This window comes from Balaenoptera musculus, chromosome 10 (assembly GCF_009873245.2).
Source record: "Balaenoptera musculus isolate JJ_BM4_2016_0621 chromosome 10, mBalMus1.pri.v3, whole genome shotgun sequence".
NCBI lineage: Eukaryota > Metazoa > Chordata > Mammalia > Artiodactyla > Balaenopteridae > Balaenoptera > Balaenoptera musculus.
This window is the reverse complement of record NC_045794.1, coordinates 33067311-33081479: the sequence shown is the minus strand read 5'-3', so window position 1 is coordinate 33081479 and position 14169 is coordinate 33067311. Positions and strand designations below refer to the sequence as shown.

Sequence of the window (14169 nt, the reverse complement as noted above, 5' to 3'; positions counted from 1 at the left end):
GCACTGCAACGAAGAGTAGCCCCCTCTCGCTGCACCTAGAGAAAGCCCCCATGTAGCAACAAAGACCCAACACAGCCAAAAATAAATAAATAAATAAATCTTAAAAAATGTTAATTTATTTAACTCAACCTCATGGTTTCATGGAGCAAATCGTGCTGTACTGATATACTTTCATTTTCAGATTTTTTTTTTTTTAATTTTTGGCTGCATCGGGTCTTCGTTGCTACACGCAGGCTTCTTCTAGTTGCGGTAAGCGGGGGCTACTCTTTGCTGCGGTGCACGGGCTTCTCATTGCGGTGGCTTCTCTTGTTGCAGAGCACGGGCTCTAGCTGCGTGGGCTTCAGTAGTTGTGGCACATGGGCTCAGTAGTTGTGGCTCGTGGCCTCTAGAGCACAGGCTCAGTAGTTGTGGTGCACGGGCTTAGTTGGTCCGCAGCACGTAGGATCTTCCTCGGGCCAGGGATTGAACCCATGTCCCCTGCATTGGCAGGTGGATTCTTAACCACTGCGCCACCAGGGCGTTCCCTCATTTTCAGATTTATGGGCCATATGAAAAGGGAAAATGATTCTAGGAAGATTCTGGAGAGAGAAAACCTGTTAAATATGAAAAAGACTGGGCAGCAGTTGTAAGATCCATGAAGCTGGGGAATTAGGATTATCCCTTTTCTCACATAAAAGTGGGAGTGATTGAGGAACTGTCACATAATTGATGGGCACCAACTTGGAGACAAATGCTGGAGGGGTGGGGGAGTGATTGATAATGTTATAAATATATTCTGTACCTAACCACAACACAATCGTTATATTCCTGTAAAGCTTCATGATCAGAGAATCCATGATTGAGACATTTCCATCTTATGGGAAAAACAGCACTGAGTACTGAGGTTATTAATAAATCCAGAAAAACCTAGAAAAATATTCAACTTTACTTAAAAAAGGCAGCACTAAATAAAGAGAATATAAATTATTATATATCTTAAGTTAGTGATAATGGCCTCTAAGTAATTAATGTCAATTTATTGATTGCTAGGAACTGCAGGGTTTATACTCTAGAATGTAAATTTATTTTAATGTTCCCAATTTTCTTGTAATTTAGTTTAACATTTTTATAAATTCATTTTGCATTAAATTTGGGGACGAAGGGAGCGACAATACAAACTATAATAAAGGATGTTGTCAGACCTTCATTTGTTATGGCAGGAAGAGATTCAGAGACCCATAATACCTTAGGAGACAAATGATGACTACCCCTCAATTCCATTGTATAGCTTGGAGTGACTCAAGTTTAGGTGACTCGCTGTTCACCAGGCACTAGTCTAACCAAACCTTTTCACAGCCTGTCACACCTTTGAACTTTCTTTCTCTTTCTATATTCCGGCATAATTGAAAGAGGGATTAATTCTTGCTGCTCTTACTTTTCACTACTTGTTTACATCTGTGTAGTGAGTGGTTAATCCTGGCCCATGAGTAAGCATCGAGACAGTATTCCTTGTCTTTTAAAACGTCTTTGTTCCTCATTAAGCCTGATTTTATCATTCATTCATTTTTCAGCAGATATTAAATATCTAGTATTTTTTCAGTACTGTGCTAGGTACTAGTTATCCAGTGGTGTATAAACCTGAAACCATCCCTTTCCTTGTGAAGTGTATATCCTAGATGAGGAAACAGACAGTAACTCCTTCCTTAACACTCCCTGTGTTCCTTACTTTATTTTTTTTTTTCATAGCATTTAGCAACATCTAAGACTTTATTTTTTGTTTGATTTCATCCACAAAACGTTGGTTACATGAGGACAAACAAGAATTTCTGTATGTTTTGCTAAAGGAATATTTTTTGGTTGAGAAGTGAGAAAGGCACGTTTAATTCATCACCACGTCCCCTTGATTCTGCTTCTTCAGCCTGTCTTTAAATAACCCCACTGCTGCTTCCTTTTAGTTCAAGCCCTTTTTATTTTTACCGGATCTATTAAAGTAGCTTTCCCTGCCTCTGTAGTACCTTTCCTCTCCAGATTGCTGCCAGTAATCTTTGTAAAATTCAAGTCTGAATTTCTTCAGTGATCTGCTGTCTTTTAAAGGTAAATCAGACTCCTTCGCTTTTCATTGTCGGGTTCCTTCCTATCTGTCCAGCCTTGTTTTTTTTTTTCCTCTGCCACTCCCTGCTCTCCATCTCAAACTTTATGCTGCAGTAGTATCAATATATTGCACTTCTTCAAGCTTCTCTGCTAATTGTGGTGGCTGGACCAGAGGCTTCCCCTTAACTTGGAAGCTATTTAGAAATGCAAATTTTAGGCTCCACCCCGAGGCCTACTGAATAAGAACCCTGGGAGCAGAGCTAAGCAAGCTAAACGAGACTTCCCAGTAATCCTGATGTACCTTAAATTTGAGAATCACTACTTTAGTCCTTTTTTTTTTTTAAAGTTCATTTCCTTAACAAGCTCAGCCATTAATTACCATGCTTTCAATGTCATTTTCATTTGTGTAACGCTTAATTTACATCATTGACCCTGGTATCTTTGTCAGTCCTGCTTTTTAAATTGTGTATTGGACATCTTTCCTGGATATCCTTCCTGTACTTCAGACTCTGTAGGTTCTAAACAAAATTCAGTACCCATCTATTAAGATGTTTCATATACTGTGTTTCCTATTTCCTCCTTCAAAGGATTCCTCCTTGCAGCTTTGAATCCTAGATTATGCAGTATTTTCTCTTTGGTTTCTATTTTGTCTTGCTTTAGAGGAACAAAGGAAAAGATTTTTTAATAACTCTACTGACCAAAATAGGGTCAGGATTTTCCAGGCAATAGATTACTGTTGTTTATAGACCATCTGTTAAAATGTATTTTTTTAATGTGTTTTTATCTTATTCTTCTTTGCTTTTTCCTTCCCACCTTTTTTCCCTCCTCAATTGTCTTTCTCTCTCTCATTTTAAGAACTTAGAGACCATTTACTTTGAATCTTGACCTCAGCTGCCCACGTTCTACCATAAAGCTGGAGGCATCCTTGACCCTGGGCTAATAGAGTGACAACTTGTACCCAAAGTGACAACTGGTACCAAAGATTGTAGTCAGGCAACATTTCATCTATCGGTACAGTTTCTGCAGTAGGTTCTCAATAAATTTTTTTCTAATGAGTAAGTGAGTAAGTTAGGCAAGTCTCAAAGGACTGGACAGATCTCCAAGGTCAAAAAACCACAGTGAAATTGTGGCTGGATACATAAGGAACCTCAAAGATTTGAGCAGTAAGAAGTGAGAAATTTTGACACTCAAATATTTATTCAGTGAATAAATGAAAGATTTTAAAGAAAAGAATAGCCATTGTAACAGATGGTGAGGTATTTCCTTCTCTGAGAGAAGAGGGATAAATTTAGATTTTATTTCGTTGTGAACTTTCAAGTTTAATTTTTAAAATTCATGTTTATTTATATGTGTGCTTCCCCATAAGCACAGTTTGATATACATTTTTAATAATTTTCGTGTCAATTTATGTAACAGTTATATTTTAATGGTTTGACTATATATCTTGGGCTATAACTTTTAACTGTTATTATAGTTCTATTTTTGTTGGATAGGAAAGACAGTAATGTATGTGTGTGTATATATATATCTGTTAAATTGCACATCTGAATTACCTTACATATGAGAAATTTTTATATGTGAAATCATATATCTATTCTCATAATTTGAGCTATTCTCTCATAAAAAATACATTCTTAAATTATAGTAATAAAAAAAACTTTCTTTTTAACATGCACACAGGAAACCTCGGCCTGTCTCCCAGTTGGTTGCACAGCAGGTTACTCAGCAGTTTGTGCCCCCTACACAGTCAAAGAAAGAGAAAAAAGATAAAGTAGAAAAAGAAAAAAGTGAAAAGGAAACAACTAGCAAAAAGAACAGTCATAAGAAAACCAGGTAAATTTAAAGAGTGTTTTAATGGCACTTTTGAAGTAATAAAATTAACCATTTAATATTGTCTTTTAACATCAATATATAAAGTATATAAAGTAGAAATAAAAGATTTCATCTCTTTTACTATATCATGAAAGTGTTTTTCTTAGTTGAAGGTATATTAGAAATTAAACACAGAGGCCACAAATACAAGCTTAAGTGTGAGGACACTTTCTGTTTTTTGTTTTTGTTTTTGTTTTACTAGATTACAAGACATTTGTGTTTGAAATGTTTCTTTTTCACTCATAAAGCCAGGAGTGATGTTCACAATACTGAACAGATATTTACATGAGCTTTAAACCAATCAAAATGGTCATATGGGTCCAGGCAGAACAGACAGTCATGACGCCCTTATCATAAGTGCACATCAGTGGAGTAACAGCCCTGCATATAACTCAACCTTGGATGTTGTCAGCTTCCTCTGTGATTCAGCTATGTCACTGCTGTTCTAAAACATTTATTTTAGTAAAATTGATAAGCTGTCTGCAAAATTATGATTAAGCTATAAAAGCACATTTAAGAGAACATTACTCCCAGAGTTTTTTGTCATGCTGAGGAAGATTCAGGAATGATTGGCTTGATTAATGTTAATGATTTCAAACATTTAATTATATTTTTGTGGCTAGTTACACATGAATATAGAGCTTTAAAGATAGATGTGTTCGTTTTGTTATTTTTACCTAATTTAATATGCATTACATGCTCAGAAAGTTGGTAGAGAGAAAAGCTAGTTTAAAATTTTATCATCTTTTGTGTTTAGGCCAAGATTGAAAAATGTGGATCGGAGTAGTGCTCAACACTTGGAAGTTACCGTTGGAGACCTGACAGTCATTATTACAGACTTTAAGGAGAAAACGAAGTCACCGCCCGCATCTAGTGCTGCTTCTGCAGATCAACACAGCCAGAGTGGCTCCAGCTCTGATAACACAGAGAGGGGAATGTCCAGGTCATCCTCACCCAGAGGAGAAGCCTCATCATTGAATGGAGAATCTCATTAAAGTTTATTTTCTCCAATTTCCTAGTCACTTCTGTCATACCATGCAAATACACAGATTATGCCAAGAAGTACCACATTTTCATGACAAACATATTCATGCACAATCCATAATTTGCATTTTACATAAAATAGAAATTTGTTAGATTTTATTGCAATCTATGCCTACCAAACCTTTCCAGACTTAACATTTTGGTCTCCACAGTTAAAGGTGCCATGAAAATGTGGTTGAATTACTCATTATGCAGTGTTATTGGTAAGTCTATTTTCACTTTTAGTTTAGTGAATTCTAACACATAATTCTTGAATTCTCTACTATTGGCATGTAATGAATTTAAATTTTTATAACATAGTGCAAGCTGCCTAAATATGTATTATTTGAGAATTGTGAAACAAATAGTTATATGTATACAAGTCAAAAATCAACTTAATCAACTGTTGCTACAACAGAATTTTCTTAATGGTTATCCTCTTAAATACACCTGCTGGTACTTGGTGTGGTTAAATAGGAAGATTGTTATTAAATAAAGAATTTGTATGAACCATTGCCAATGTTTTTGACACATTTTACTAAATTATTGTTCCTGAATTATGTTTTAGGTTTTATCTGTTTTGGGGGGGGTTTTTTGCTTATCTTTCACAACATTCATTTATTGTAATGTTTACTAGCAGACTAGTAAACAATAAAACATTGATTACTTGGCTTTATAATTCAGATTTAGTGCTATTGTCATTGAACACTGGTATTTTCTGTATTATATAGAACATTAAAATTCAAGTAATTATAAGCATTTGGCAAAAACAGAAGAGAAGAAACCCGTCATATTTTAAAAGCTGCAGTTTTGGAAAAGCTTTAACTTAATAGTTTTATCACTGTTTCCTTGCCCCAGACTTATCCAGGGTCATAGAAGTGTGAATCTAATTAATACAGAAATGGGAATTGTTGCACAGAACTGAGAAATAGCTAATCTTTAATCAGTTTAATTGGCCTCTTATTAAATATAACAATTCTTATAAAAATTATAGTACCCTATTTTCAGAAACAATTGCCAGTTTATGCATTTATCAGTATCCTAAAGTTTAAAAAGTATTTACAGCCCCACTTACTATTATGTAAATTTACCAATAAAATATTTTTATGACTACAGATTTTGCATTTTTGTTTACAACTAATAAAAGTGTTTTTTGTTGTTTCTAAAAATCCAACTTAGAAACCACACAGTACTTAAATTCTAGGGTCTCCTGCTTTCTCTTAGCCATTTGTTTAATATGTATTCACCTATAGGAGAATTTTGAATTATAAATAAACTTTAAATCATAACTTGGATACAGAATATCACATAAAAACATCATGATAGCATTTGAAGAAAGAAAACTGTAGACCCTGACAGTTGTGATATTTGGTGGTTTCATGTGGTAATGTAATTTTCTGTTTAATTGCAGTACTTTTTACAGGCACAATGGTACTGTCTTTTTTTGTAAGATGCAAGTTGTGAATTACAGTTAATTGCATACAGTAAAAGTCTGTGATTAAAACCTTTTTTATACCTCATTCTTTAGTGTTGTTAAATGAAAGAATTTTATTTGTTTTTAAGATACTTTCAGTGGAACCCCAAATGACTGGTATGTTCTTTTAAAACATGAACATTTTTTTCTCTTATTTTATTCTTTTTCACATGTTCCAAATGTTTTATATATATACATATATATTCATTTTTAGACACAGTAAAAACTATAAGTACTAACTGTAATAGGGAAAATATTCTAATTTTTAAGTCAAAATTAACTCTTTGGAGGTACTGGGTCTTATGATGATGATCAGATACTTTCTGGATATATTTTAAATGGACTGCAAGAGAGAAAAATCTGACAGAGGATGGGATTTTACCTGAACGGGGCATAGTCATCTTTCTAAATAGTAGGGAGACAGCCTGGAATTTGAGAATGCTAGCTGATGGCTGGCATTTGAATCTCTGTTGTAGAACCTAAGTGAGCTTGAGTAAGTCATTCAGGTCATTTCCTGTCTATTAAACAGGGATAATGGTAATCATATCTAACTCATAGGGTTGTTGGGAGGATTAAATGTCAATCCATATAAAATTCTTAACAACTACCTGACACATACTCTATGCTCAGTAAATGTGAGCATTTACTATCTTTTTAGGTAAAATCCCATCATAGAAACATAATTTTTTTTGGTAACAAAAATTGTTTCCATGCCTTCTTGGATGCCCGAAAGGAATTGTGTTCTGTAGGTTAAACTGAATTTTTTACATCAGATGTTTGCTCTGATCCCAGACCAACTATCTTTCTATAATTAAAGAACCTGATGGTATGCATTATGAGACAGGAGAAATGAGCTGAGTTGGCTACTTTGATATTTTGTTTTCCTTTCATTAATCACAGTTATCTTTACCTGCCTTCATTTCACCCTACCTCAAATACACTTCCAAACCAGGAAACAGACTCAAATTCCATAAATACACCTAACGTTAAAATATGCAAAAAGATTCAGAGCCTGGGCTTAGGGTATATTTTTAGCTCTGGTTCATCAACTTACCCTATGGTTTTAATAGTGGGTTCTTTTAGCCAAATTCTATACAAAAAGAGCATTTGGATGTTTTTCAGAGTTTATTAGCTTATTTTGATATAAGTAAGAGTGAAGATATAATTTGAGGCAAACAAGAATACATATTCTTAAACCTTTTATATTACACAGTAGAAATAGTTAACTTAAAGGTTTTATTTTTATTAAATGCTTTCCTAAGATTATAGTGATGACTGTAGACAAAGTGAAAACATTTAAAAAAGGAAGAAAAACCTTTGCTTTTCTAAGTTGATAACATTTATTACCCTTCTTTTAGAAAGAAGTTCTTATTGCCTGAAAAGAACATAGTTTATTCATATTTTATACATTCATGCTGAGTGGTCTAGAAGTTTTAGTTTCCACTGAAACCCTTATTTTACTTATTTTCTTGGTCTGCCACTTATCTCTTTTCTGGAATCTTTTGAAGACCTGAAGTAGGAACTGGGCCATTGATAGAAATTTCTGTACTGTACTTTGAAAATTAAGTGCAAACGGAAGAGTGAATGTGTGTGTAAGAAGGGTAATCATAAAGTAATACTTAGACTTATTAGCACTGGCTCCCCTCTTCAACCACAGGCACCTTCAGGTGTCTGGAACAACTGAAATGTAGAAAAACTGAAGTGTAGAAAGGTCATAAGTGACAAAAATAGCTGAGTAGAATCAAGAGACAGTGAAGATTGCAGAATACAGGATGTGACTGATCATTTGTGAAAGCAGAAGGAAAAGAACACCCTCCCTGGCTATTGAGAGTGATGAAAAAGAAGCTGCCCTAATAACAAAGGCAAGGAAGGATATAAATGGGAAAAAATGAGGGAGGAGGCAGGAGAAAAACAAAGCAAAGATAGTAGCAGAAATTAGAAAATGGGGCATTGTGATGTAGTCGATGATAGCAGACAAGAATCGCTCAGAAGGGAGAGAGAACAAATAGAATGTATAGCATCTCGGTCTCTTGAGAAAATTTTTAAAACATGCTATGATAAATCTTTGTAATGACTCAGTCATTAAGTTTTCAGTTGTGTTTAGTAGACTGTTTACTAGAGCAGCAATATGTGTAATCACTATAAAACGATTTTCTTCAAAACCAGTTCATTTTTAGAAGTTGTCATACTTACCTTGAATTATATGAACACTTTACTTTCCTGAATGCACAGCCCTGCTAGCCCAGATAATTTAAATGTTATGATTTTAATGTGGCTTTGTACTTAGCCAGTGCAGATAATTCCAGCCTTTGTGGAATGGGCCGATTCTGGAGCATATGAAATGCCACGATAAGACTAGGTACTTATATAGAAAAATCAAGTAGAGCTCTGAAAGCTTTTAGTTCTCTGGGACATGTTTCATGTTCTGAATTGTTTTTCAGTGGTGATTTCTTTCCTCCCCATCAGTAGGAGTTGTAGACTATAGTAGCTATTTTTCTGCTGTAATACTTTCAGTATTTTCCTGATCTAGATTTTCTTTATGTCAGTTTTCAATTCAGTGAACATTTATTGAGTATGTTTTGTGTGCTAGGCACTGGTCTGGGGGTTGGTTGCAAAGAGGACAAAGATGTGGAACTCACATCTTAGAGGAGAGATCTGTAAATATAATGCCATTATTTCAACAATAAAAATACATATAAGATACAGAAGTAACAGAAGAGGGAGTGCTTGCCACCATTTTTTTTTTTCTTTTTCCTTCTTTTTTTTTTTCCCCCTAGAAAATTCAGCTTGGCCTGAGTATCCACTGTAAGTCCACAATGGAGATGTTAGGATCTCATCTTGATAGTTGCAGCTGATAATGTTGGGTGTCACCAGTAATTTTAGCCAGCTACCATTTCATTACTCCAGTTTGAATTTTCAAAAGTTAAAGACTTTAAGCCATGTAATGTGAGATTATCATTTTCCTATACTAATTTTTAAAAATCAGTAAACAGCTGAATGAGGTCTCCTGTTGCCTTTTTGTAAGGATATTGAGGAAACATTACATCGCTCAGAATCCAAATGAGAAAATTTATTCAGACCTGTTTCAGGAAAAGCTTTACTTCACCCTGAGAAATCAGTTTGCCTTTTACTTGTGAACAATGCAAATCATTGATTGTCCTCAGGTTTTGCTTTAGTTGTGGGAAATCTCAGATTAAAATTAGGCATACTTTTAATAATTATGTAGCACTCAGTCATCTGCATATCCATATTCTAACTTGTTATTCTTCATCTAACTACATTTTTCTAGATTACAATTTTTATCTACTTATGTTTTTCCTTGTGTTCTTATAAAGTTCCTCAAATCTCTTTTGTACATAAGGCTAAATAGTAATACTTTTTTAAAAAATCTCAAAAAAACTGCTTTATTTTAGTTGTGAGGATAAGCCCCAATGTGAAATTTTCAGTGCAAGGATCCAGTAAAATGGATCCAACTGGAATTCCTGAGGAGTGGAAATAATACACAAGTTTGGCAGGTCTTGAATTACATGCAGGTAAACCTGGATCTGCTGACTTACCTGGAAGTAGGGAATGTGGATGAAAGCTACCATCTCATCCTCATATTTTCATTAACTTTTATCAAGAGAATTCAGAAACTAAACTGGGTACCAAGATTTACTAATTTAGACTTTGTATGTGTATTATTTTCACTAACCTCTTTTAATTCAGACTAATAGCAACAATGAAATTAGCCTGTTTACTTTTGGAGTCCGCAAGATTGAGAAGAGTTGGTGTACTGTATAAAACCAGTTTGGGAGAAGAAGACTGCTAAAGGACAAAAATGTAGTGAAAGCATTAAAAAGAAAAAGAAAAGTAGGCTGTTTTCAGAATTAAAAAACAGAGTGATCTGGCTTGAGGTCCAAGAGGTAGCTTTTGGTCTTTAATAAGAGAAAATGTAAAAGCCTATGATGTTTCCAGTATAGGATAAGATACATAATTTGAGGGACACTTTAACTTAATTAGAAAGAAAAGAACATTTTTTTTACTTTATTAAAAATAAAATATAGAAATGTGAAAAGAAAAACCATTTCAACATATGAAACCTATTAATAATAAAACCTATTATTTGGGGAATCTGGGTCCAGAGACTTAATCTGTTACTTAATAATATTATAATCATGACCTTGATTGATGGCAGGTTTTGGTCAACTTGTGCATGTATGTTTTAATTCTAATTTTCCCCATGACTAAATTTCCCTGTAAATCTAGCTTTTAATTTCACTGACAGTATTTTTTTAAAATAACAATAATAGGTTATAATCTATTAATGGGAATGGAAGTTTCCTGAAGATGGAACCAGGGAGAAATGTAAGGATGGTCCATAGGATATTCGTTCTTTCCCTCCCCACTCTGCCCGCTTCATAATCTCTCTCCTTTGTGGATGGAAATACTAGCTGAATTCTAGGATTATTTAGGAGTCAAGGTGTCCCCACTTAGTTTTCCATTGCCACTTTTTTCTAATCTTATGATCTATAGCTGAGTTTTTTGAGCATGAAGAGAATCAGTTTACTCTTTCGTCTTCCCCCTTACCCTACCCTTTTCCCACATTTACTAGTCTGAATGAACACTTCAAATGAAATACTCTTTGCTCCAACTGACAACATACTTTTCCAGCTTTTTCCTCCAGCCCAACAAGGTCTCTAGGAAATGGACTGTGAAAAATGAAGAAATTTCACTAGAGGCCAACAAGAGGAGAGAATGATTTTCACTTTTAGTGTGAATTTCTGATTCTTTGTGCTCTGCAACTAATCTGATTTGTATTTCTTTTTTTTTAATATAAATTTATTTATTTATTTATTTACTTACTTACTTACTTCCTTACGGCTGCATTGGGTCTTTGTTGCTGCATGCAGGCTTTCTCTAGTTGCGGCGAGTGGGGGCTACTCTTCGTTGCAGTGCACGGGCTTCTCATTGCGGTGGCTTCTCTTGTTGCAGAGCACAGGCTCTAGGCGCCCGGGCTTCAGTAGTTGTGGCGCAGGGGCTTAGTTGCTCCACAACATGTGGGATCTTCCCACACCAGGGCTCGAACCCGCGTCCCCCGCGGTGGATTCTTAACCACTGCGCCACCAGGGAAACCCCGTGATTTGTATTTCTGTGATTGCAAGTTTAATTTGCTTTAATCCCCAAGACCAATCTAAGAGATTTTCATATAACATCTTTTTTTCTTTTTTGCTTTTACTTTTAATTTGCATCACTCAGTTTAGCATTTATTTTTTCACAGTGCGATAGCATGGTATAAGGGAAAAAACAAACACGCACTTTGGATCCTCAAAGATTTCCATTTGAATTATGGATCTTCATTATTAGCCATGTGGTTAACAAACTTCTCTGAATTTCAGGTTCCTTGTTTGTTAAAAGGATAAAGTATAATTGTTATCAGGATTAAGTTAGATTATGCATAGACCTTTATAAAGTGGAAATTATGTAAAAAAGTCTTTGAACTTTACTATGAAAAGGTATAGAATTTACCTTTTCCCCCATAGGATGTCTTTTTTTTTTTTTTTTTAAGAAGTACTAAAAGGTAGAATTGGGAAGGAAATGCTGAGCAGGACCTAAATTTGCTCTAGAGTGTCTTGGAAAAGACATTAAAAAACCCCAAAAAACTCATTAATTGAATGTCTACCATATATCCAGCATGTTATAGGAGCTATATGAAAAATCAAGATAAATCTTTTGAATATACGATTGTTGAGATTTGGATTATCCTGAATCCAAGAGTTTTGCAGGTCATGGAGAAGGTCTCTATCTATATAATTTAAACAACTAATGTTGCTACTTTAAAATTTCTTTTTGTCCACCTAAATTTACCTTTTTTGACAGAATGAAGGGAAGATCAATATTGATTAAAAATTTGGATATAGCCAGCCTGTAACTAGAGAATTAAGAGGGTGGTCTAGAGATGAAAAAATAGACTTAAGAACACATACATACACACAGTAAGTGAAAGAAATGCCTAACCATTATGGAAAAAAATATTTTCAGTAATTTACAATTAATTTTAGGAATATCAAAATGTGTGAATCCTGGAAGTGATCAGAAGTATTCACACAGCTCCTTATACTCCAGGATAACCAGTTGGGACAGTGTGTGGGTAATACAAAAATCATTTCTATTTTTGGAATGCCTTACATACTTTTTCAACAGAATTTCCTTTTTAATTACAGGATTGAAAGGAACCTAAAGGGATGATATGGTCCAGAACCCTGATGTCAAGTAAATGGATGATTGTTCTTCCGGATAGGCTCTTCCCATATATTGTCGCAGAAATGAATACTGCCATTCTAGTATTTTAACCATCTCTGGGTCATTAAATTATTCTTTATTTTCATTACATTTAGTTTGTTGAAAGAGAAACAACTGTAGTTAGCATCTCTTTAAATTAAACGTACTTTGAGTGCTAGCTCTTACTCTAGTTTCTTGGTACCATATCCTTTAGTTTTCTCTCTGAAAATCTATTTTCTGTTCTTATAAATGCTTTTGTTATCCATCTTTGTACCTCATTAAGTTTATCTTTATTTCTCTAAGAATTGTAAGGTGTAGTGAAAGGATTAACTTCATATTGTCGTGGTTTTTACTTGCCTGTCTCCACTTTTGGGGGCAGTACAGAATAGCCCCTTGTCTGGCATGTAGAATATATTCAATAAATGTTTATTGAATGAATAAGTGTATGTTTTCATTCTATTCACAGCTTGATAGCATGCTAGTTTTCATTTTTTGTCAAGTAAGGCAAGAAATTTAATCCTTATAGGGTAAGAAACTGAGGCTTAAATTTGTTTAGTGACTTTCCCATGTTCACAGAGCCAGCACTTATTTGGTGTAGGGATTCCAAATGAAGAACTACCACTAATTATACAGCATTTCCCTATCTTGTTTCTCATGGCCAAACTCTTCAAAGCTCCAACTGCAATTTGAACAGTTTAACAGCATAATTTTTCTCCATGAAGAGAGAGAGAGTGGGTGTGTGTGTGTGTGTGTGTGTGTGTGTGTGTGTGTGTGTTTAAAGCCTTTCCCTCACTTTTTGGCACTGTAGCTGCTTTCAGGCTCCAATCTCAATCTGTCCCAGCCTCTACCCTGCAGCCAGAATCTGCTCTCCAAAAGGCAAATGTGATCACGTTATTTCCTAATTTAAAAACCCTTCAATGGTTCACCATTTTACGTTCAAACTCCTTGCCAGATTATGTTCAAACTCCTTGGTGTACTAAATAAGGCATTCCGATATCTGGCCCCTTCAACCTCTAGTCTTATAGCTCATTCTTTCCTCTTTTGCATTCACTTAACTGGTGATATCAAACTTCTCACAGCTCCCTGACCCAAGAGCCTGTTTCACTGATTCCTCAGCCTGGAATTACTTCTCTTACCACACCCTAGACTCTAGGGCCACTTTTGCTACAGTCAAAAGTTCACAAAAAAACAGAAGTAAAACCTATGAGTCACTTACATAGTTATTAGTAAAAGTTTATTGTGTGTACACCCGAAAGACAGCGAACTGGGAGCAGTCAAACCAAAATATGGAATGAGGCTCAGGGGTATATTCTGTGAAGACTGTGAGTGTGTATCCTCTACAGTGACTGGTTAAAATATTATAATTTTCTCTTTTCCTTTCTTTTCATTCTTTTTTTTGCAGTTTAAACTTCAAACATTGAGTATTCAACTGCTTTTCTTTCTTTTTTTTAAATTATTTTTTATTATAT

At 34.7% G+C, this 14169-nt stretch overlaps 1 protein-coding gene across 4 annotated transcripts in view; it reads left to right on the top strand.

Annotated features, from left to right (window-relative positions):
• Positions 1 to 6470, top strand: part of YAF2 (YY1 associated factor 2) — a 65863-nt gene extending 59393 nt beyond the window's left edge. For all 4 annotated transcript variants that reach the window (XM_036866999.1, XM_036866998.1, XM_036867000.1 and 1 more), the window contains 2 exons: positions 3751 to 3903; positions 4700 to 6470. In XM_036866999.1, coding sequence (XP_036722894.1) covers positions 3751 to 3903; positions 4700 to 4937 — 391 coding nt within the window. In that variant the 3' untranslated portion in view covers positions 4938 to 6470. The remainder of the gene's footprint in view (positions 1 to 3750; positions 3904 to 4699) is intronic.
• Positions 6471 to 14169: the final 7699 nt, after the last annotated feature.